Source organism: Ceratotherium simum, chromosome 20 (genome assembly GCF_057802395.1).
Source record: "Ceratotherium simum simum isolate JZ-2026a chromosome 20, ASM5780239v1, whole genome shotgun sequence".
NCBI classification, from domain to species: domain Eukaryota; kingdom Metazoa; phylum Chordata; class Mammalia; order Perissodactyla; family Rhinocerotidae; genus Ceratotherium; species Ceratotherium simum.
The window spans coordinates 13,977,974-14,004,111 of NC_141919.1; the positions used below are offsets into that span (position 1 = coordinate 13,977,974).

General features: G+C 33.8%; 1 protein-coding gene across 5 annotated transcripts in view; it reads right to left on the reverse strand.

The window, feature by feature from the left end:
* The window catches only part of VPS13A (vacuolar protein sorting 13 homolog A), a 252,521-nt gene that overhangs the window by 86,531 nt on the left and 139,852 nt on the right, over positions 1 to 26,138 (reverse strand). For all 5 annotated transcript variants that reach the window (XM_087444443.1, XM_004439626.3, XM_087444444.1 and 2 more), the window contains exons 36-45: positions 19,968 to 20,095; positions 19,452 to 19,621; positions 18,686 to 18,903; positions 17,756 to 17,988; positions 10,609 to 10,701; positions 9,766 to 10,122; positions 8,518 to 8,619; positions 7,049 to 7,207; positions 6,611 to 6,866; positions 4,214 to 4,374 (exon numbers count right to left, since the gene is read on the reverse strand). In XM_087444443.1, the coding sequence (XP_087300569.1) occupies positions 4,214 to 4,374; positions 6,611 to 6,866; positions 7,049 to 7,207; positions 8,518 to 8,619; positions 9,766 to 10,122; positions 10,609 to 10,701; positions 17,756 to 17,988; positions 18,686 to 18,903; positions 19,452 to 19,621; positions 19,968 to 20,095 (1,877 nt within the window). The remainder of the gene's footprint in view (positions 1 to 4,213; positions 4,375 to 6,610; positions 6,867 to 7,048; positions 7,208 to 8,517; positions 8,620 to 9,765; positions 10,123 to 10,608; positions 10,702 to 17,755; positions 17,989 to 18,685; positions 18,904 to 19,451; positions 19,622 to 19,967; positions 20,096 to 26,138) is intronic.

Genomic DNA, 26,138 nt, shown 5'->3' on the forward strand with positions numbered 1-26,138 from the left:
GCTCAGTCAAGATCCACCTAAAAGGGGCATGCAGAACAATCTCTGGTGCTGACACACAGTTTCTTTTCTCACCAGCCATAGTGGTAAAACTTTGTTTAGTACAGAGGGTATCAGTTATACTGCCTTACTAGTGGGGCAAAATTAGCCCTAGACTAAAGGCTGTTTGAGTCCCACCCAAAAAGTTTAAAAACAAGCACTGAAAGGATCACTTTCTAACTAATATATGTATTGGAGAATAAAATTCAAGAATACATAAAGGAATATAAATACATATAAAACACCCAACAAGGTAAAATTTACAATTTTAGGCATCCAAAAAAAATTACTAGGTACACAAAAATAACTAAAAAATGACCCATAATGGCACTGGCCCAGTGGCATAGTGGTTAAGTTCGCGTGCTCTGCCTTGGTGGCCTAAGGTTTCCGGGTTCAGATCCCAGGCATGGACCTACACACCACTCACCAAGCCATGCTGTGGCAGCATCCCACATTCAAAATAGAGAAGATTGGCACAGATGTTAGCTCAGGGACAATCTTCCTCAAGAAAAACAGGAAGATTGGCAACAGATGTTAGCTCAGGGATAATCTTCCTCACCAAAAAACAAAACAAAAATGACACATAATGAAAATAAAAATGAATAAAATGAAACAAATCAGAAATGATACATGTGATAGAGTCAGTAGACAAGGACATTAAAACATTTATATAACTATACTCAATATGTTCAAAAGTTAGAGGAAAGACTGAGGATATTGCAAAAAGACATGGAAAATATAAATAAAAATTCAAATTGAAGTTCTAGAGATGAAAATACATTGGATGGGATTAAAAGCAGATTGGAAATTGAAAAAGAAAAGCGAACTTAAAGACATAACAATAGAAACTATCAAAATAGAAACATGAGAGGGAAAAAAGCTGAAAGAAAAAAATGAACATAGCATTAGTGAGCTGTGGGGCAAGTTTAAAGACTCTAATATATACCTAACTGTGGTCCCTGAAGAACAGAAGAGAGGGGAAAGACAGAAAAAAATATTTGAAGGGGCTGGCCTGGTGGCGTAGCGGTTAAGTGCACGTGTTCCGCTTCGGCGGGTTTGCAGGTTCGGATCCCAGGCGCACACTGACACACTGCTTGTCAACCCATGCTCTGGTGGCATCCCATATAAAATAGAGGAGGATGGGCACGGATGTTAGCCCAGGGCCAATCCTCCTTGGCAAAAAGAGGAAGATTGGCAACAGATGTTAGCTCAGGGCTAATCTTCCTCACACACACACAAAAAAATATATTTGAAGAAACACTGGCAAAAAATTTTTTCTAAAGTTGATGAAGACTGCAAATCCACAGATTCAAGAAGCTATTAAAACCCAATGAAAAGGGCCGGCCCTGTGGCTTAGCGGTTAAGTGCGTGCGCTCCGCTACTGGTGGCCCAGGTTCGGATCCTGGGTGCGCACCCACACACCGCTTCTCCAGCCATGCTGAGGCCGCGTCCCACATACAGCAACTAGAAGGATGTGCAACTGTGACATACAACTATCTCGTGGAGCTTTGGGGGGAAAATAAATAAATAAAATTATAAAACCCAACGAAAAAAACACGAAGTAAACTACACTAGGATTCATTGCAACCAAATTGCTTAAAATCAGTGATAAAGAGAAAAAAATCTTAAAAACATAAAAAGAAAAAATGGAAAGATTTCATACAAGAGCAAAGATAAGAATAACAGCAGATTCTCGTCAGAAACAATGTCATCTAGTCAACAGGGGGAAAACATCTGAAAAGTATGGTTAAAATAACCTATAAATCTAGATTTCTATACCCAGCAAAAATAACTTAAAACATAGAAGTGAAATAAAAATGGAAACAATTCATAGACAAATTTCATGAAAGACACACAATTACTAGAACAGCTCACTCAAGAAGTAACAGATAACCTGAATAGCCCTTATCTATTAAATAAAACTAAATTGTAATTAAAAATCTTCACATAAGAAACACATTACAAGAAAACCTTAGACCAATATTCCTCATGAATATAAATACAAAAATTCTAAACATGATTTTAGCAAATCAATTCAATAATACATTAAAGGTTAATAATATACTTCACGACCAAGTGAGATTTATCCTGGGAATGCAAAGTTGATTTAACACGTAAGAATCAATCAATCATTTTTTAATATAACAATTAAAAAGCAGTGCAATTCACGATATCAATAAGTTAAAAAAACAATCTCAATAAACACAGAAAATCATTTGACAAAAATACAACAACCATTCCCAATAAAACTCTCAGCAAACTAGGAACAGAAAGGAGCATTTTCAACCTGAGAAAGGGCATCTACAAAAATATTACAAGTCAAAACATACTTAATGGTGAAAGAGGGAATATGTCCCCTCTAAGATTGAGAACTCAATCTTTGCCTTGATTGAGGCAATTTCTATTCACAATTTCTATTCAAATTTTACTGCAGGTTCTTGCAACAGACAAGAAAAAATAAAATGAAATAATGCACATCCAGATTGGAAAGGAAGAAGTAAAAATGTCTTTATTTGCAGACATTATAACTATATCTATAAAAAAGCTATGCGAACTAATAAGCCCATCTAGACAGGTTGCACAATAAGGGTTAATATAAAAATTGACCGTACTTCTACTAGTAACGAAAAATCAGAAATTAATACGTAAACAAAAAATGCCAATTTTATTAAAATTTTTGAGTAAATATTGAAAACACGAGTCTAAAATTTTTGTGTGTGTATGAGGAAGATTAGCCTTGAGCTAACATCTGTGCCCATCTTCCTCTATTTTACATGTGGGACACCTGCCACAGCATGGCTTGATGAGTGGTGCGTAGGTCCGCGCCCAGGATCCAGAACCGTGAACCCTGGGCCACCAAAGCAGAGCAGGCAAACTTAATCACTACGTGACCAGGCTGGCCCCCCAAGTCTAAAATTTAAATGGAAATGGAAAGGACTTAAAATAGCCAAAACAACTTTGAAAAAGAACAAGTGTGACAACTTATACTACCTAATTTCAAGACTCAAGATAAAGTAGTAATTAAGACAGTGTGGTATTGGCATAAAGATAAACAAATAGATCAATGAAACAGAACAGAGAGTTCAGAAATAACCTACACAGATATGGTCAATTTATTTTTGACAAAAGTGTCAAGGCAATTTAATGGAAAAAAGATAATCTTGGTTGGAACAACTGAATAGCCATATGGAAAAAAATTAACTTCAACCCTTACCTCACACCATATACAAATATTTATTCAAAATGGCATGTGGTATACCCATATAATAGATTATAATTCAACAACATGTAACTGCATGTAACAACATTACCACACAAAAGCTGATACATACAAAATTAAGCTGAGTGAAAGAAGCCAGACTTCATTTTGTACTCCACTCCATTTATATAAAATTCTATATTATATAAGTAATGTACAACAAGAACATATCAGTGGATGCCTGGGGATGGGGAAGCAGGGAAAGAGAAAACTTTTGGGGGTGATAAATATGTTATTTACCTTGACTGTGATAAAGGTTTCATAGGTATATTTTTGCATCAAAACTCATCAACTTTAAACATATTCAGTTTATTATACATCAATTTTACCTCAATAAAGCTATAAAAATTCTCTCACTATATTCGCTAATTAAAATGAAAGGATATATACATACTACAAAGACCTAAAACAAAATATTGATTTTTTTTTTTTTGTGAGGAGATCAGCCCTGAGCTAATATCTGCCAATCCTCCTCTTTTTTTCTTGCTGAAGAAGACTGGTCCTGGGCTAACATCCATGCCCATCTTCCTCCACTTTATATGGGATGTCGCCACAGTATGGCTTAGCCAAGCAGTGCGTTGGTGCGCGCCCGGGATCCAAACCGGCAAACCCCGGGCCGCCACAGAGAAGTGCGCGCACTTAACCGCTCGCGCCACGGGGCCGGCCTCATTGATTTTTTTTTTTTACAAAAAGATCTTACAAAATGGTCCTATAAAAATTACGAGAAGTATACTCAACAAAATCCTACCACTGCTCATATCAGAGTAGTATAATTACTGGTAATGAGTCTTCTTTTTGATATTAGCTATATTTCTATCACAGTTTGTATTGTTTTGGTAGTAATTTGTTTTAGTTTTTTTTTTTAAATTAGCAAATATGCATAACATAACTCCACAAAAAAAATGGATCATGTCATACCTGCACTGGGGAGCGAATTGTTACCTTCTTACTTCCTTCTACTCCATCAATTTGACAAACAATAGATCTTTCAACTCCAGACTCCCTGTGTCTTACAGTGTACAGTCGTCGTCCCACTTTTGTTAAAGGAATTTTATCAGCAGCAGAGTGGTTAGCAGGTGCTAAATTGAATATACATGTTTGAAAATTTTTATTATAAATCATTATATATTAATTTTAAGTAGATGTTAAATACCAGAAACATCAGGTGATTTCTTAAACCTATGAATAACAGTGATAAACAGTATTCATCACCTATGAATAACAGTGATAAACAAATGTAAAGCAATAGGATATATTGGAGTATATGAGGAAGCCATTTGGTTTAAAACTAATTCAGCCTGACCTTGTTTTTCCAAAAGGGCCTGACATGGTCTGTTGAGCATGCATTGTACATCTGCTTTAAATATTTATTGTCCCAAAGACAAGAATGATGCCCTTAAAGATAGGGATGTAACTTCCCTCCATACTGGCATTTCTTTAAGGATAAGCATCTCTCCCTAAACTAAGGATTAATTACTAACCTGCATGTGACCTTATGACCACTCACCTTGTGACCAGCGACCTGCTGTGTTCACCAACCAGCTGTGCCAGCATAGCAATCTTGTTCTAAAAGGGACTATTGTAAAAGGGACATTCCTATCATATGTGATGTTTGCTCTTTGTTTCAAGATGGTATATAACCACTCTGTACACCCTACTTCTTTGGTGCCCTTCCTTCCTTGGGGAAGGCAGGCCCTGGGCTCATCCTCAGATCTGGCTCATAATAAACTCACCCCAATTTTGATTTATAGATTGATTACAGATTGTTTGCATCCACAACAGTCACTGAAGTGTTTGGATATATATTAGACTATACATAAGGATATTTTTTTGTATAGATATATTCTATACAAAGGGGTATTTTAAGGAGCCACAATGCATTTCCACAGCATTCACCTAAAAATGAATGCATCTTCAAAGCATTTTACCCAAAAAATTTCTATTTGGAAAAAAAATCTCATTCAGTAGTCTAACCTAAGACAATACAAACCTTTTAAAAGTAACTGACTAATGAGAAGAGTTATTATAAAACAATAACACTAATCTCTAGTTTGCTGTCAAAATAACCAGAATCTAATACTTTCAGGCAGTCATTGGCAATTACCAAGGTAGTTGAAATTTTTCAGTTTAAAATTTTTCTGACAACCTGTGGCACTTGGTGATATCTAGGATTTGATTAAACAAAATTTTATACATATTTATCTAATATACATACACATATCACGTTGGGAGTGAATTACTTATTTATATAAATTCCTCCTCCAATCCATAGAAGTGTTACTTTAAAAACAAACAGAGGTGGCGCTGGCCCGGTGGCGTAGAGGTTAAGTGCGCGCGCTCCGCTGCTAGCAGCCTGGGTCGTTTCCGGGTGCGCACGGAGGCACTGCTTGTCAAGCCATGCTGTGGCGGCATCCCATATAAAGTGGAGGAAGATGGGCACAAATGTTAGCCCAGGGCCAATCTCCCTCAGCAAAAAGAGGAGGATTGGCATTGATGTTAGCTCAGGGCTGATCTTCCTCACAAAAAAAAAAAAAAAATACAGAGGTAAAATTAATGAGAACAATTCACTGACAATGCTGGGACAACACCTGAAACCTAGCCATTGTTATGCATCATTTCCAGACTAAGAGAAAGCACTAGCTATCAGTTTTAGTGACTGCTCCCATGCCTAATTTATCTTTTAAATGCCCTCCTCCATAACTAGTATTTAAATATCACAGTATCAGAAAGTGGTGTGGGTGAGGCTTTGGGACTGTTTAACTTTACAATGAGTAAATATTATGATAATTTAAGAATTTATTTACTTTCACCTCTCACTACAATGAAAAACTTCTGGGAAGCAGAAAGGACAAAGGAAAAAACTTCCACCTCTATAGGCAGAACATAAAAACCATTTACAAACCCAAAAAACCATTACAATATGCCACTTTCATGAATTCAAATCTTATTTTGAATTCATTCAGCTGTAAAACTGGTGGAATACTACCGAGTTATACCAAATGTGGTTAAAACAACAACCACCAATAGCTATAGTGTGTAACAGCTGAGGATGAGATCTAATATTTTTCTTCCTCAAAATATAAAGCGGTAAATTACCAGGCTCTAAATAACACAGTGGATAAACAAAGTCAGAATTTGGAATACAAAGATAAGAGCGACAACAGCAACCAAAGCCCTATAAAGGAAAAAACAAAATTCCCAACCTATTTTTAAGAAGGAGATTATAAACCTGTAAGATACCACAAATGAGTAAAATGGGATGTAAAACGTAACTTACAAGAAATTAAAGCCCCAGGAAGGTAATTTGTCACTTACTAAGATGAATGAAGAAGAGCTTGCTGCTTAGGCTGGTCATTGCGTTGAAATGATCATTATCTTTAGTTCCAAAATAATCCATACTTAAACTTTCCTCATTTTTCAATACATATGATTTTGCCATAGGAACATTGAGTACGCTGAAAGAATCACTTGGTGAAACAGTGATAGTAAGTCCAAGAGAATTTAAAATCAGAAATGGCGCTAGATCCCTTATGAAGATAGCTGAAGATCCAGTGGCGGCTTCTGTAAATGCCTAATAAGGAAAAGTTATCATAAATAAAATAAAAATGAAATGTGGAAAACTAAATGACAAGCAGAACATTAACGGACATATGACAAATAACTAAGTTAATAAAAATCTTCTTATTCAGCAAAAGAAAAGGGTTAACTCAGACTAGTACATCAACATTTAAAGTTTTGAATTTCTTTTCTTACCTTGACTAAATTATTTAACATTATAAGGCCACATTTGGATAATGTAATGTTTAGTTGGTCTTTTGAATGAAAAGTGATGACAGTTTTATATTCTGGGACTTTGTAATTTTCTTCTTCAGTATCTGACTCAACAATGGCCTTTTTTGCTTTCTTTTTCATCTAAAACGACATATAAATTACAGAAATGTAAGGAAAATTTGTTCCTAGGAGCACAACATAACTCATTTTGCAAAGGAAAAACAAATTTTAGACAAATCCCAGTAATAACATTGGAGAGAGTAATAAACATTATCAGTTCCACTGCCTGACTGGAATTACTCGGACATCAGCCAACTAAGGTCACATAGGACTGGGGCAGCATTACAGGAAAAATTCTTCTCATCCTCAGTGATACTAAAATGGCAGGCACAATTTAGAAGGAAAGAAAAACCCTTAAAATTACTAAATATGTGTGGCATCTGGACGAAAATTAAAAGCACATACTTCGTAGCACATGGAAATTCAGAGTAAAAAAAGTCATTTAGTCTAACGGTCATGCTATAAATAAAGAACAGAAACCTAGGGACTTAAAAAGTCCAACAACAGTTATAGAACAGTGCCACTAAAACCTAGGACTCATGAGAATCAATACCATGTATGTCTTTTTAGGATTCACAGATCCATTGCCCATGTATATTCTGACCTAAAAACCACCAAATAAGTTCTTTTGTCCAAAATCCTTTATCTGAAATATGTGGAAAATCAAATGCAGTGGTCTAATACAAAAGGCTGGATATGCCAAGCCAGTCAACTCTACTGTTACTTTAACTGGCTTTAAACCACTGAAAATTTGTCTGCAGGTTGACTGAATCATTATTATGGAGGAGACATGCTACTAATTCTGCCGTCTCCTGCTTCAGAAGCACAATTAAATCCATCTAAAGGTCTTGACTCCTATGATTACATAAATTCATAATATATTTCAAACAAATAATAATATACTTTCTTCTATACATCAGAAGACAAAGGAAACTCGGGATAGACAACAACCAACAAGAAGATGCTGGAGGCCTTTTAACATGGTGGGTATGAGTGGGGACTCTGCAGCCAGAAGAATTTCATCCCACCTCTTCCACTTTGAAGGTATTATTACCTTAGGAAAGTCCCTTGACCTCTCTAGTCTCAGTCCCCTCATATGTTAAAATGGAGTTAAAAACTGTATCTTCTTCAGAGGATTGTTGTAAGGGTTAAAGCAAAAGTACACTATTTAGAACAGTGTCTAGTATATAATAAATGTTACAGAATTATTTGTATTAAAGTATAGGAGGCATTGACCTTGAGTTTGAAAATTACATTCAGACGTTAAAGAGGGAAGCGTATGGCAAGGCTTGTACTGAGAAACTTGAACTTTGTTGTGATTAAAAGTAAAGTGTTTTTTGTGGTGTGGACATCCTAAATTTTTGAAAATTTTTTTCAGACTTCAAGTATACCTTGATTCCAAGATTCCACGGTCTAAAATCCTCAGTCTGATCAATTTCTAAGGGTTCAAGCAAAGGCTCCCATACACCAAACATTTCATTGTAATAATGCACCTATAGAGAGAATTTTTAATTTTTTAAATAAGGCATTCTGATATTTTCTAAAATGATCTTCTATGCTGTTTCCCACCACCATTCCTTTTGGCTGTGCTATTTTTTCTACATGAAAACTGTTTTACGTGCCATTCATTAGTTTGCTATATACACTCCTCCTTCAGCGCTGTTCTCATCTGGCTAACTTCATAGTCTAGTCTTCACAATTTAATCCAGATAAAGCTCTCTTTTAAGCATCTTTCCTTGACTTCCAGGCTGGGCTAAACAACAAAAACTGTGTTCATCTATCATATATTATTGACATTTTTTAACATGTCTGTCTACCTCCACTGACTTTTCGAAAGCCCTTGAAGGCAAGTATCATATTATTCAATGAGTGTTTGTTTATTTGAATTCTCTGAACTTCCTGGACATTCTAGATCAAATCTTCTGTAAAATATACAGAACTCTAGCCAGAATTTGAAAATATGAAACTTAGTCAGTTCTACCTCTATTAGTATATAACTCTGTATCAATACACAAATAATATAACAGCTTATAAATTTTCATATTTATTGATATAAGAATATCAGATTAGTTTCCACTAAACATAAACTCAATAATTTAAACTAAAATATCTCTGGAGATGATTCTATGTAGATAAATTCTGAAGCAAAACATACATTGGTTCAAAGCAAATATCTCTCATATCATTAAAGTACTCTCACAAAATTTGAAATAGCTTAGTGGATTCTCACTAGAGTATAAAGATTCTGTACTATATAAAAGTATAAGGCATATCCTTCTAATTCTTTACATTACTCTTTTAGAAGACATTCAAAATAGTCTATCCTTTTAAAGGAAAAAAGGTATTCAATTTAATTCTTAAAAATAAGAATTTTGAAATCTAATCAACAACTGTCAATATATCACCTTTAAGTTGATAAAATCAATTGAAATACAAACTTAATGTACATTTCTAAAAGCAATGTACACATAAAAACAACCATATCAAGGGCATAAATTTGTAAACTTTCTTCCAAAAGTTTTGTGAGCCAACATCATATTTATAATAAGCTTAATTTAAATATTTAAATAAGATTCCCAAAATATTCCATGTGTAGCATTACTTGTTATAAAATCTGCAAAAATACTACATAGGCTTACTTCCAGCTTAAGTTGACAGTGGAGATTTATTAGGGTACTCCAGTTTTTGCCTTCTCCTGAAAAACGTGATTTTGCCAAAAGCATGGGCACTGTTCTATGACCAATTCCAGCCTCAAGAACTATAAAAATAGAATCAATGTTCATTCTTATTATCTCTCCTTTGGGTACCAATTCAGTTGTGGGAGCTAAGTTTTCAACTTCATTTGGTTCTTCAAGAAACCACATTTTTAAATTCTTTGTATCCTTCTTTTCCCATAAATGTGCTGTAGACGAAGCAGTTTCTTGTAGGATGGTTTCCTTAGTTGTAGAAAGTGCTGAAGTTATGGTAATCACAGTATTTATGATAACTGGTGAAACCTAAGAGGAAAAATTTAAACTAATAAAAAATCTACACATACCACCCTCAAAAATATATACTTCAAAAAAAAATTAAATATATTTGCTGAAGGATCATGAGAAATTAATAATGAACTATTACCACCAGGAAATAGTAGATACAATTTCTTGCCTTCAGAAAATTTTTTATCATAACTAATTTCAATTGTTAATATATTGACATGAGTCTTGTAGATATTAAACTGATCAAGTGTAATTTTAACTATACATACAATAGGAATGCAGAAGCAGTCAAATGCCAGTAAAGTATATGATAATATTCATTATAAAATGTACATTAAATATCATTTTGTAAATATGGTATCATAAAAATATTTTCAAAAACATGGCTTTTTTTTGCTTATTAACAATTAAAAGACTTGCTATAGTAACTGCTTATTTCTAGGTTTTATTAATTTTTTTAAAAGTATACTAAAGATCTGAATAACTGACTACATTTTAATTTACCTTCAGTGTCAGGGATTTTACTGATACATCAATCACTTGTGGATCTGTACCTATCTGAGTAGCTTGATAGAACAAGTCACAGGGCTGCAAAACCTATGCAAGAAAAATCAATACCACTAAATTAACATTGTTCTTAAAATATTTTTATTTAAGACTTTCCTAGTAATAGCTAACTCTATTAAATAAACAAGTTAATCAAAACAAATGTTTAAAAATAAGTAACTCAGTAACACAATTATGCTCTTTACTTATTCATTAAGTATTAACAATATTAGCAATAATACTAATATAACAAAATAGAAGGATTTCTTAAATAAGCTTAAATGTATGAAAAGCCCATAAAATTTGTATTATGTAGTTTATTTTACTTGCTAAAATAAAAATTTATAATGGTATTTTTTCCACTATAAAATTGAAACAAAATAAATTAATCTATATAGGAAAAGTGACAAAAGATGAGAAGAAAAAATTATAAATACATTAGAGTTACTAAATAATTCTTAACATAATTATAAACTAACTGAGTTTTCCCTAACTGTGGCAAGCAGAATTCACCCCTCTAGCCCCCAGCGACTCACGTTCTCCCAAATGCAAAATATATTCACAATCTCCTAAGGTTCCTAACAGTCTCATCCCACGATAGCTGCAAAGTCCAAAAATCTCATCATCTAAATCTGTTATCTCATCATATGTCTATCTCAGCTATATCTCTCATTGATTCAAAAATCCTAAATCTCATCTATCTCTTATCAGCTCAAAGTCTAAAATCTAAATCAGATCCAGGTGCTGATGAAGTTCCTGGGTATAATCTATTAAGTACAGTTGCTAGGGCACAATTTCTCTCCCTTTGTGGAACTGTGAAACTAAGGTGAGTTACCTTCTCCGACCACTCCCAAAACAGAAGATGATAGGCACAGGACAACAATTACTAATATTCCAGTTCAAAGTGGGAAAATGGAAAGTAAAAAGGAGTCACTAGTCCAAAGCAGTTCTGAAATCCAGCCAGGTAAATGAGTTTCTTGATTAGGTTTCAAAGCCCACAATTCTATGCGGCTCTCAGCTTCACCCTCCCTCCTTTTTTATAAAACATAGCACAAGTTTGCAGCTGAGTGGTTTTTTCATCCTGCTTCCTGTTAGTAGAATTTTGGGGGTCCAAGAGTCTCTCTTCATTTTGTACTCCCTGTCCTTCTCAGTCTATGTTGGCAGTGTTTCTGTTGAAATAATTTTCTCAAGAACCTTGAGGGCCTTCCGTAGATTTCACAAGTTTTCACTCCATTAGACAAAAGCCACATCCACAGATCTTTTTGAGATAATCATGGCTTCCTGCTGAGATGGCTAAGGGGTGACAACTTTATGATTCCTAGAGGCCCTTTAGCTTGATTGAGAAGATCTGTGAAACACACACTAATCCCTTGAAAGGGCCCTTTGTGTAACTGAACACTCTATGATTTTGATCTGAGGTTTAGCAAAAGGTTAAACAATCACTTGGTCTTTCCTCTATGCTATATTTTTGGCAGCCATTTCTGACATTTAGCATCTTATGCCATTTGGAAGGCTGAGAATGATCAAAATCATTAAGTCCTGGTTCCTTTTGCTTAACTGTTCTTCCCACAATTAAGCTCTCTGCTCTAGCATTTTACTATAAACAGTAAGAAACCAGGCAGCACCTTCAAATCAGGCAGGTTGGAAATCTCCTTAGTGATATATCTATGTTCGTCACTTACAAGTTCTGCTTTCCACATAACTGCAAGACACAATTTTGCAAAGCTTTCTGTCACTACATATCAAGCCATTCCCCCTAGTTTCCAAAAACATGTCCTTTAGTTTCCTTCTGAGCCTTCATTGGCAGCGTCCTCAATGACCACTTTTCTACCAAAAGTCTGTCCAACACAATTTAGGCTTTATCATTCTCCTCAAAATTCTTCCAGCTTATGCATACCTCTGTGTAATGCTCATTCCAAAGCTGCTCCACATTTTAAGTAATTGCTGCAACAGCATCTTACTTCTGGTACAAAACTCTGTATTTGTTTCCTATTGCTACATAACAAATTACCATAAACTTAGTGGCTTGAAACAACACAAATTAATTATTTCCCCATTTTCATGGGTCAGGAATCTTGCTGAAACCAGGTGTCAGCCAGTTGGGTCCTCTTCTGAAGACTTTTAAGGAAAGATCAGCTCCTAAGCTCCTTCAGGTTGTTGGTGGAATTCATTTCTTTGTGGTCTTAAGACTGAGATTCCACTTGTTTGCTAGCAGTCGGCCAGGGCACCTATTGGTCACTCACTCATAGGTTCTTGCTATGTGGCCTTCTCCACAACATGGCAGTTTACTCCTTGAACGCCAGCAGGAAAGCATCTCTCTGATGTTCACCATTTTTTAGATTAGGTTAGGTCCACCCAGAATGTCTCTTTGATTAACTCCAAGTTAACTTATTAGTAACCTAATTATACTCATTGGTCCTGTCTACACTCAACAGGAGGAGACTATACTGAGCAATGCAACAGGGGGTAGAAATCTTGGGGGCCATTTTAGAATTGTGCCTACACTAACAATGAAAAATTAATCAGAAAAAAAAATAATCGCATCCAAACCTATTCCCCAAAGAAATCACATTAAAATCTACCATTATTCTAATAAATCAGCAAGATCAACTGGTACATGACTTCAATATATAGTATATTATTTCTCTAAACTTCAAGGACAGGAAATTATAACCAAATTCCAATACATAACCCAAGATTTTCAACATAAAATTTCTGTTATCTCTTCACTTTGGGGACGGTAAAAAAAAAAAAAAAAAATACTACTATAAATATATAGAAAAGTTTCTCTATAACTTGGAAATTTTTAATTGGCTTTTTTTATAGTCCCTTCCCAAAATAAATATGAAAGTATGCTTTGAGCCTTACCCAATTCCTATATTTTCAAGTCTAGTTAAGTTACTTAGGATTAAAACTTCAGCTGGTCGTTAACAGTAAACATCTTCATGCCAAAACTACATTACAGTCAAGTTGTCCATACTATAGTCCATATAGATCAACTTAATGGTGTAGAAACATTTCTTAAAATGGAATTATTTTATCCTCTCCAACTACATCCATTGTGCTTATAGTGCTATTTCTATCATTTTTTTCTCCTTCCTACTCTCTCACCATACTGCTCCGAGTCTTCTATGATTTTTGACTACTGATGCATTCTTTTTCTGCTGCTACTGCTTCCTTTCAAAGAAGCAATCTTAAGCTATACAACATCTACAGGAACTTATAAGAGCTCACTATAAATTCCCTATTTTATAAACACTATCTTGGTCCTGGGAAGGACTGCCCACTGAAAAACAAGAAAAAAGGCAGAGTATATGAGTATAGATGTTGGCATGTGGGTAGATGTGGGGTGGGAACTTGTGCTCTATGAAACCCAGGATCTCTGCATATGCTACCCCTTAGTCCTGAAACACACTGCTGTGACTCCTCTGTCCCATTTAACTAGCTAACACCTACTCATCCTTCGGGCACCAACATAAACGTCATTTCTACTGAGAAGCCTCCCCCATCTACTCCTCCAGACAGTTATAGTCTTCTATTACAGAATCCTAAGGCATGCTGAGCAAACGAAATATAAGAATAAATTAAAATACACTCAAATTTAGGATTAAGCCATAAATGTAAGGCTGGTATACCATAGGAAAAACTATCAATGTAATTTACCATAAGAACAGTAAAAACTATTGTGGTTCTTTAAATAGATGGCAGTAAGCACTCAATAAAACTCCACACTTATTCATGATTAAGATTCTTTCAAAATTAGATACGGAAGATTTTTCGACATATTAAAGCTTTTATATATAAATTGTTAAGCAAATATTAAAATTATAGTACTATCACTTCATTTAACAATGGGAATACAATGAGGATGAATCCTTATTGCCACTCAAGGAACAAACAAGATTGTGACTTTTACAGATGATTTTTTAAAAAAATCTAACATCAATGAAAATAATAGTATAGGTGGCAAAGTTTAAGAAAGTTATAGAATAAGATAAATTCATGAAAAAAGCTGACAACCATCTACAACAGATATAAAATAAATTAAATACTTGGATCATGATTTAGCTTTTTTTAAGATTTAGGAATTTATTCAATAATTATTATAAAATCATAATGGGTGAAATAAAGTCAGACATAAATAAATTTATACTCTACAGGTAGCAAAGATGAGAATATCCCATATATTAATACCTCTAAAAATTTGGGGTCATGTAGCCTTTGAAAATCAAATAAATTCTAATAGAAAAAAATGCACATATATAACACTTTACATACATTTTCAAAAAGTTCATGGATCTCCAATTAACATCCATGGACCCCACAGATGAATGCTGGATTAAGAAACTTTGTTCGAACATAAAATATCAATAAAAGTTCTACTAATTACAACTTATCAAAATGTATGTGGCCCAAACTGCTAGTTGGCCATAAATATCCTTCTCAAAATTCTCTATAATCACAGAAGTTTCCCTTGCCACATGGTTGCCCAGCTACAGATCTCCTTTTCTGGACTTCTATTCCATCTGTGAAAGGAACAACTTGTGGCACAGCAATAATCCACCTACAAGTTGAAATGTCATGTTAAAAACAATGTCTACTTGAAAGTAGAAGCAAGCTACCAAGACAACCTTGCAAAGTCCCCAAGAAAAGAAAAAGGAAAAGAGAAGTTATCTCAAAACTTGGTGGTAGGTTACCTTCTAGTTATTTGTCAAATTCTTTAGCTATATACTAAGCAAAAGGCTATTGTGAAGTAGAGCAAAATGGTCAGCAATTTCGGAATAGTCAGCAGAATGGGGCTGGGAAGAAAAAAAAAATTTCAGAATCTGCCACAGTGGGCTCTAATACGGGCCCTAATAAGTACCCCTGGCTCTCAGATGGGATGACACTATTTAGCAGTGGATACGAACCAAGAATAAACAAGGGCTTACAAAAACTGCAACCCAGCCTTCAACAAATTCAATTACTACTGGATTAAAGTGAATTGTCCCCATTCTATCAGCCTAGCAAAGAACAAGTGAAACCCTCTTTGGAGGAAGAAAATATCACTGAAGCCTCTATAATGTTTCATATTACTGTCTGGCATTCAATAAAAATACAAAGAAACAAATCAGAAAAGATAAAACAGAAAACAGAAGTAAACTAAGAGATGACTCAATTATTGATGTTATCAAAAACAAACTAAAATAATTGTGATTAATTTGTAAAGAAAACGGATGACAGAATCTATAAGAAGACGAAATTACAAAACTTAAAAATGGAATAGTAGAAATTAAGAACTTGATAATAATATTTAATAGCATATTAGACAAAGCAGAAGACAGAATTAAAGACAGGTAAGCAGAAAATACCCAGGGTGAAGCATAAAACATTATGGACGGAAAACAAAGAAATGAGCTTAAGAGATATATGGAATATGGCTAAAACATCTAACAAGAAACTGGGTGTCAAAGAACGGAAGGAGAGCGAGTATGTGGCACAGAAGCGATATCTGATGAGATGGTGACCAAGAATTTTCTAAACCTGTGAAATACATTAAGCTACAGATTGAAGACTCCAAAATAATAAATATAAAGCACATCTAGACATATCATCAAAGTCTTGAATATAAATAGCTACCAATTTAAAACTTTATATCCAATAAAATTATCCTTAAAGAAAAAGCAAAATAAAAACATTTCCACACAAACAAAATTGAGAATATCTGTCACCAAGAGACAACATTAAAAATAAATACTAAAAGGAGCTCTTCAGAAGAAAGAAAATGATCCCAGATGGAAACATGGAGATGCAGGAAGAAATGAAAAATAATAGAAAGAGATTATATGTGGGTAAATATAAATGAATACTGTCTACAACAACAACAAAAAAATCCTGTGGATTCTAAATATACGTTGAATTAAAATGTATGACAATATTATTATAAAAGGTTAAAAGAGGATTTAAAGCAAAAGCCAGCCCTGGTGGTCTAGTGGTTAAGACTTGACACTCTCACGGCCATGGCCTAGGTTTGTTTCTGATCTGTTGTTGTCATATTGTGGTGGCTGCATGTTGCTGTGATGCTGAAAGGTATGCCAATGGTATTTCAAATACCAGCAGGGTCACCCATAGTCAGGTTTCAGCAGAGCTTCCAGACTAAGACAGACTATGAAGAAGGACCTGGCCACCCATTTCAGAAAAAAATTGACCACGAAAACCCTATAAATAGCAGTGGAGCACTGACTGATATAGTGCTGGAAGGTGAGAGGATGGTACAAAAAGACTGGGCAGGGGTCTGCTCTGCTGTACACAGGGTTGCTAGGAGTCGGAATCGACTCGATGGCACAAACAATAATAATGAAAAAGCTTTAAAAGTGGTAAATATTTATATATTAGACTTTACTAAGTTTAGGATGTATGTTGTAACATTTATGTTAATGAATACAAGAACAGTAAAAAGTTTATATTTCTATGTTGATAATATTTAGAACATTTATGTTTCTATTACTCATGTAGAAGCCTAAACATTTTTATAAGTGTTTTATAAGAGTACTAACAGTCACATAGTTAACTTGAAAAAGACATCTTGGAAGAAATGAATTTTAGTCAGAATTATGAAAAGGAGGAAGGCCAAGAGGTTACCAGAGAGTAAAATACAAATGTAAAGTATGTCAAAGCAAATGGCTGAAGCTTCAAATAAGTCACATGGAGAAAAGCAAAAAAATATATCAGAGCAGAAATGTTCAGATGGGAGAAAAAAATTAAAAATAATAAAACTGAAACAACATAGCAAACAGCTGGTAGAAAGTCTTCAAGGCCTAAGAGCAGTGTGGCACTGACATGGTTAGAAAGTCAGAGTAAGGTCTTAATAGAGAAGTGTCAAGATGAAAGCTACTTCTTAGTAGGACTATTCCCACAAACACATAAGACAATGAGGAGCAACTGGAAGAATGAAAGAGTTTCAAAGCTGGTGTATTAATAATCTAGATTAGGTTCTCCAAGCAGAAAGAAAGGTATTTTACAGAGAAAGGTTAGAAAGTATGCAGGTAGTTTCTTAAAGTGCTATATACTAAATCCAAAATAGTTTACAATTAATTATTTACAAATAATTAAACAGTAAACTCACAGTAGTGATTTTGCCTTTTCTCTTTACTGGAAGAAATGGGCATGCTCTCACTTGGAGATCTTTAATGGCAGCAGTCATTGTATTGCTTTCAAGGTCACCTAGCCAACAAATTTCACATTGCGTTGTAATGACTAAGGCAGGAGCATCATTTCTTGTCATATCAGCCACAAACACAATTTCAGGATTTTTAATAAGAATATTAATTTCCCACTTCACTGATTCCTGTATAGGTACTAAAATAAGAAATAAAAATAATGTTTTAAAATATTTATAAATCTGTTATACATATTAGTGAATAATTTATTATATATGGGAAAATATTATTTTCATTTTAAGTAAAAAGTAAAATAAAAGAATCTCAGATCTCAAAGGAATCTACTGCAACTCTTTCACTATTAGATTTGAAGAAGCTATAGCCATAAGAACATTTTAATATGTGGGAAAAAATCTCCACTATTTAATGGCAGAGCTGGAAACTAATCTAGTTTCCAATTCTCAACTTGACACTCTTTCTACTATACCACAGTGAATGAAATATGTAAAAGATAGTAAGAAACTATAAACATAACAAAAATGAAAGAGTACTTTAAGTTAAAATACTATCTTTAATTATGAAAAGAAGTGGTCAGTTCATTATTCCTCCAGCTTGTTTTCTTCCAACAAATTCAAATTGCTGTCTGCAGAGAAGTACAATTACTTATTATAATATAGGTCTCATAATTTTTGAACCCAATATATATTCACATCTTAAAAAATATGCAAACTGCACATCTTACCAGAAAACACATTTAAATTTTTGTCTTACGTGTGAAAAATAAAGATTTTAATTTATTAATTTACTTAACCTCATCATCAAGAAGGCTAATCAAGGTAAGTGCTATTATAACACTTCAATAACATAGATATTACATATTTTACCCAATAACTAACCTTCTTCCTTAGCAGTCCATGTTTGAACATTGGTTTCTACAGCAGTGCTTGTGGTGTAAGCCTCAAGAAAGACATTTGCAACTGTCAGCAGAAATTCCACACTTGCACAAATATACATCTCTTGAAGGACTAAATCAGTCACCCAACCATCTCTGACTCTCCTATACCTTACATCCATCATGTCCTTTTTGTCAAATCCAACTGTCAGTCCTATCATTCTGAAAAACACAATAATAACAACTATTACTATCTTATAAACAACCAAACACGCTAATAAAACTCAAAGACTTGTTATCCCTTTCACTAACAGCAAACCAGCATTCTGAAGTCATTTCTCCTAGGAAGATCACAAAGTACTCCAAATAACAGACTTAAAAACTTCTGGAGCACAACTGATTCATAAATTAGGAAGTGTATCATTAAGAAATTATCAGAATTTTAATCTCAGCATATTTTTTCTTCTGAATTTTTCATGTATTTCCCATTAAAATCTGCATGGATTAATAATAATTTAGATATTGTAGATTAATTTAAAAACCAATATAATTGCACTGATTATTTCTATTTAACCAATCTATCAACCATCCAGCAAGAATAGTACATAACTGAACCAGGATATTTTAAATGTTGACTGAGAACCATGACTCAGTTGAACTGAAGCTCTAAAGATCTTAGGATGTACCCAGAAAATGAACACGCAACTTTGGAAATAAGTTTTATAAAATATATCAACCATTTCTCAAGTAAAAACTGAGAACACTATTACCTAGGAGTTGCCTTCTTGACATGAGGCCTTTTATCATCCAAAATACAGTTTTTTAATGAGAAGGAAGAAAATGTTGAGTCATCTGTATACATTTTTAAAGTACTTATAATATTCTCCAACTTAAATTCGGCAAGTTCCAGAGAAGGATCACGAACGTCTATAAAGGAAGTCTGTGGAAGAGGAAATCAATACAAATTTTATGCAAAAACATAAGTTTAAAGCATATTTTAAGATACGACCTACCACATTCTCCAAAGGGTTCATTAATGAAAGGCCAAAAAAATATTAACTCTAATTAAAAAATTTATTTTTCACATCACTAGCTATAGGAAAGATAACTCATTTTAAAGGGAAATGGTTAAAATTATTTTATTATTAAAGTGAAAAGGTAAGTAATTTTTCTCAGAGGAACAGATACTCCAAAATATACATGAAATATTAACAATTATTATTTTAATAAACATTGACCTATATAATTTTCATCAAGTGAAAAATATATTTTCTTCTTCAACTTACCTGTTCAGGACCTGGACTATACAGTACCATGGTGAGATAATCAGTTTTGAAACTCAAATTTAGTGTTGTCTTAACTTGAGAGGCACGTGAATGTACTTCTACCACAGCAGCTGTCACTACAGTTGTTCCTTGGAAAAATTAAAGTTATTGAATAAAAGAAAATAGTCAGCAAAGGTAGAACTCATTAAAACACCAGTGAAATAGATTTAACAGAATTATTAATTAAATGGATATAGTATACTGTTATTCAAAAAAATTAAAAAGATTAGAAGATTTAGATGTTGAGCTCAGTAACTCCTGGCTTAGGATTCTTTCCACGATAACTTGAGAAAATTAAACAGCTGATGCTTCTGTTTCCATTTTTGTAAAATGGAAATAATAGAACTAACCACTGGGTTTGTTTTGGGGGTTAAGTAAAATAGCATGTATAAAATGTATACTAGGGTACCTGGGACATAGTTGAGTACTCAAATTTTACTTTAAAAAAACTAAACCAAACAAGATATTTTAGATGACATTTAAAAAATTATCTTATTAAACAGAAGGATCCAAAATTCATTCTTTTCTACATTTTACATTTTGAGTCAAAGTATTATATGTACGATATATATTAAATGGGCTTATAACACAAACACAGCAAGTCCTAATTCTCATTCTACCCAACTCCAGAGACAAGTAACACCACGCCAATTAACTTATTTTTAATTGACGTAAAATTTACATCAGTGAAATATGCAGATCTTATCTGAAAAATTTAATGAGATTTGATAAATGTATACACCCATGTCGCCAACACTCCAATTAAGATACTGAATATTTACATCATTCCAGAAAGTTCCCTTGTTCCCCTTTCCAGCCAATCCCCAACCTCCCTGCCATTCTAATATCAATCACCATAGATTAGTTTTGTTTGTTTTAAATTCCATATAAATGGAGTAATATATATTGTACTCTTTCAAATTTGGCCTCTTTCTGAGATTCATCCACGTTGTTGCATGTGTAATTCATTCTTCCTTATGTACTTTATGAAAATGCATTCTATAAAAATACATAGTATGAAAATAAACAGTGTATCTATTCTAATATTGATGAACATATGAGCTGTTTCTAGATTTGGGCTATTAGGAATAAATCCACTATAAATATTCCTAAATAAGTCATTTTGTGTACGTATGCTCTTATTTTAGAGTGCGGCAGGGGTAAATACTTAGGTCTAGAATTGCTTGTTATAGGGTAGGTATATGTGAACTGCCAAACTCTTTGTCAAAGTAGTATTTCACATTCCTAAGAGCAACATATGAGAGTTTCAGTTGTTTCACATTCTCGTCAGCATTTGGTGGTGTCAGTCTTTTAAAATTTAACTAGTCTGGTAAACTGAAGATTTCCTGATAAATAACTATATTAGTATCTTTTCGTGTGCTTACTGTCCATTTAACATATTATCCTTTCCCAAGTATCCAAATCCTTTGGTCATTATTTTTTTTTTTTTAAAGTTGCTATTAATTTCAAGGAGTTCTCAGGTTTTCTAGCTATGAGAATAAGGTCAGAAACATGTATCATGAATATGTGTCCCAGTCTGAGGCCTGACTTTGCACCATCTTGATACTATCTTTTGATGAGCAGAAGTTTAAAATTTTGATGAAATCTGCTTTATAAAGCTTTTCTTTTACGATTAATACTTTTTTTTCTACCTAAGAAATCTTTGGCTATGCCACGATCATGAAGAAATTCTTCCACGTTTTCTTCTAGAAGCTTAAAAGTTTTAGCTTTCAAATATATGTCTTTCATTCAACTCGAATTAATTTTTGTGTATGGTATGAAGGGACAAGGTTCAATTTTTCCCACATTTATCTAGTTGTGACACTACCATTTGTTAAAAAGTTTATCCCCTTCCCTGTTGACTAGTCTTCGTTGCAATCAGTTGATCTACTGGTGTCTTCTATTTTCCAAAAGAGTTTGTATAACACTGGTATTATTTCTTACTTAAATATTTAATAAAATTTACCAGAGAAATTCAATTCCTTTAAGATACAGAGCTACTCAGATTTTGTATTTTCTATTTCTTCTTATGTCAGTTTTGGCAAGTTGTGTTTTCCAAAAAATTTGTACATTTCATACAAGTTGTAGAACTCATTGTCACAAAATTATTCATAATATTCCCTTATTATCCTGGTAGTGATCTGTAGTAATCTATTTAGTTCTGATATTGGTAATTTGTTTTCTCTCTCTCATCAGTCTTGCTAAGGGTTTATCAATTTCATTGGTCTTTCCAATGAAAACAATTTTTGACTACGTTAATATTCTCTATTATCTGTTTCTTTCATTGATTACTACCTTTTATCTGTATTACTGCCTTTTTTTTTTTTGAGGAAGATTAGCACTGAGCTAACATCTGTTGCCAATCCTCCTCTTTTTTGCTGAGGAAGATTAGCCCTGGGCTAACATCCGTGCCCATCTTCCTCTAGTTTATATGGGACGCTGCCACAGCATGGCTTGATAAGCAGTGCATAGGTCCATGCTCGAGATCCGAACCTGTGAACCCCAGGCCACTGAAGCGGGACACACAAACTTAATTGCTATGCCACCAGGCTGGCCCCTATTACTGCCTTCTTTTTATTTACTTTAATTTGCTCTTCTTTTTCTAGTTTCTTGAGGTAAAACATTTGATCTTTGATTTTAAACTCTTGTTCTTTCCTAATATAATGCTTTACAGCTACAAATTTCTTTCAGCAATGCTTCAGTTGTATCCTACAAATTTTGTTATGCTTTATGTTCATTATCTTTCAGTTTAAACAATTTTCTAATTTCCCCTGTCTTTTCTTTTTTGACCCATGGGTTATTTAGAGATTATTTAATGTCCAAATACTTCAAGCTTTTTTGACATCTAATTGCTACTGATTTCTAATTTAATTCCATGTGGTCAGGAAACTTTATGGCCCCCAAAATGGTCTATCTTTGCCAATATTCTAGGAATCCTTAAAAAAAAAGTATTCTGCAATTGTTGAGTTTAGTACTATATAGTAAGGTCAATTAGGTCAAGTTTGTTAATAATGTTCAAATATTCTATATTCTGATTTTTTGGTAAATATTCTATCAATTACTAACAGTGGTGTGCTAAATCTCCAACTATGATTCTGTATATGCGTATTTCCTCCTTTAGTTCTATCAATTTTTGATGCGTATATTTTAAAGCTCTGTTATTAGGTACATAAACATTTAAATTTATTTTATCTTTTTCATGAATTCATCCCTTTATCATTATTTTTAAAAAAATTTGTAAAGAAATATTTATGAGACAATCAGGAGAAATATGAAGCCTAGATGGATATTCGTATGGCTTAAAGGAAGTATTGCTAATTTTTTAGGGAAGATAATGTTACCATGACTATCTTTAAAAAAGTAACGTTCTGGGCCGGCCCCGTGGCTTAGCAGTTAGGTGCGTGCGCTCCGCTGCTGGCGGTCCGGGTTCGGATCCTGGGCGCGCACTGATGCACCGCTTCTCCGGCCATGCTGGGGTCGCGTCCCACATACAGCAACTAGAAGGCTGTGCAACTATGACATACAACTATCTACTGGGGCTTTGAGGGGAAAAAAAAAATAAATAAATAAATAAAAATTTAAAAAAAGTAAAGTTCCTACTGCTTACAGATAAACAGCAATTAAAGGTATAACATCCGAAATTTGCTTTAAAATAATCTAGTGGGGTGGGAGTAGGGGGAAGAAAGAGAGGAGTTATAATAGTAATAAAAGCAGCCACATGATACTAATTGTTGAAATTGGGTGATGGGTACATGTGGGTTCATTACCTCATTCCTTCTACATTGGTGTATGTGTAAACATTCCCAGAAGAAAATGATTAAAATAATAATATATATTTAAATGTCTATTTTTTGTTCTATCCATTTTAGATATTATCTTTATACTCCCCACTATGTAAGTCCTTACCATTTCCTCTGTTTCATTTTCCTCTTTCCAGCTTTGGTCAGTTATGTCTTCACTTCTATGTTAACATGGTTAATAACATTTACATTCCCATTTACATAGTAAGTCTTCTATGTGCTGTTTAACTATGGCTATGTAATGATTTTCAATGAAGAGACTAATACTTTATTATAATACTTCCTCTGCTGCTACAACATCACGACTAGTGCCTCTCTCAAAAAAGAAGAGAGAATCTCTTCTCACATTCTAACAATGGATCAAAATCATGCAAAATTTAGTTCACTTCACTTCTGTACCAGAATATATAGTAGAGATTTCTCCCTTCTAAGGAACAGAAAACATGTCTTCCTCTTCATATAGTTAGTTAACTCCTCACTCTACATAGTATATGGAATTTATTCTATTTTTCTTAAGACATTCTTCTACTTTTTTTTTCTTAAAGCATTCTGAATCCCCCTTTAATGAAAACTAAGTACTTTCTAGCCCAGTAACACAGACAATTTTGGGATTCCTTTCCAGTGCACTCCTGGGTAGGCCCATTGTTTTTGGATCTTATGTTTCCCTCTTTCCTGGATTCCTTGTTTATTTTGCTAGAATACATTTTCAAACTAATTTCTTTAGGAATGGGTATAAAGGAAGTAAACTTTGAATCACAAAATCTGACAATTATTGTGCTTTCACATTTAGATGATGGTTTGGCCATATATAGAATCCTAACTTCAAAATCATTTTCCTTAGAAATCTGACTATATTGCTTCATTGTCTTTTATCATCTATCCATCCTATCCCATCCAGTTTTGTTGGTGATAAATGTGATTACAATCACTTTTTTTCCAAGTCCCTAACAGGCAGCCTGTTTCTTTTTTTTTTGACATTTGTTGTTCTGACATTTCATGAAAATGTGTTTGCATGAGGAATCTTTACCTAATCTGCTTGAAACTTGGTAGATTCTTTACATCCAAGAATTTGTTCCAATATTTAGTTAGTTCTGGAGAGTGTTCTTCAAGTCTTCTCTCCCATTTTCTCCGTTTTTTCTCCTAAAATATTTATTATTCTGAAATTGGACCTTTTGAACTAAAGCTCTATCACTCCTAAGTTTTATCTCATTTTACATCTCTGTGCTTTTTTTCCCTCTGTGTCATGAGAGATTATAGCAAAATACATTCCAACTCAGTACTTACATTCTAACCCCACGCTTAGTGCATTTGTTTTGTTTCAAGATTTCAGAAATCATATTTTTGGTTTCCAAGAACTCTTTCTTATCTTGGGAGAGTGAAAAGTAATGATGGCAGGATTCAGTTCTTATATTCTCAAAATTCTCTGATTATGAATTAGAGTTCGTTTTCTGTTTGTTTACATTCTCCTCCGTTCCCTCAATTACTTCTATTTCGTTCAGGAAACACTATTCTGTTTATCTTGGTTTCTTTCATGCCTTGATTCTTGTGTGTTTCTTCATATCTGACCATTAATATTTAACAATAAAGGACTGGGTTGGTTATTCTAGCTAGTAAGGATGGGGTTTCCTGTAACGTTATAAACGTAGGGTTGTTTCTGTTTTAGGATTCTCTCTGACTGGAAAAGCTGTGTAACATCTCAGGGCTTTGCAAGAGTGGGTCTTGTGGACTAGCAGGTTTCACTTTGAGGTAGGTAGGTTTGGGGATCCCCCAAAATGCCAGAATGAGTAGAACTTTATTCTTGTGAAGCAAAATCATCCCAGCAGCCCTAATTGACCCAGTTCTCTGTATATGCTGGTGTTGAACTTAGAACCAAGTCAGGTCCCACATAGCACATTAAATCCAACACTGGATGCAGCCTCGTTCTGAGTTATGGTTCCCTCTCCCCTGCTCCATCCATCTATCTTCCAAATATTTGTTGAAATCTATCATTTACTAATGATCATCTTCTCTTGATACCACTAATATTTTGATACTCCTAATATCAATATAAAATACATATTCCATCTGAGATATATGTTGCACTAGGAATAAGGGAGAAGAGGGGGGATGGGGAGAAAAATTGAAAATAAGGAGCTTTAGGGAAGTTGGGATAACAAGAATAATACTTAGGAATTTTGTCACAACAGGACTAGGAATTTTAATTCAAAGAAAAAAAATCAACAGAATGACTAATAACAGACAATTTAGAGATACCTGAATGGCACTAGCTAATTAGAAAAGATTTAAAAATCTTATTTTACCCAAACTAGAACTAGAGAATGGAAGGAAAGAA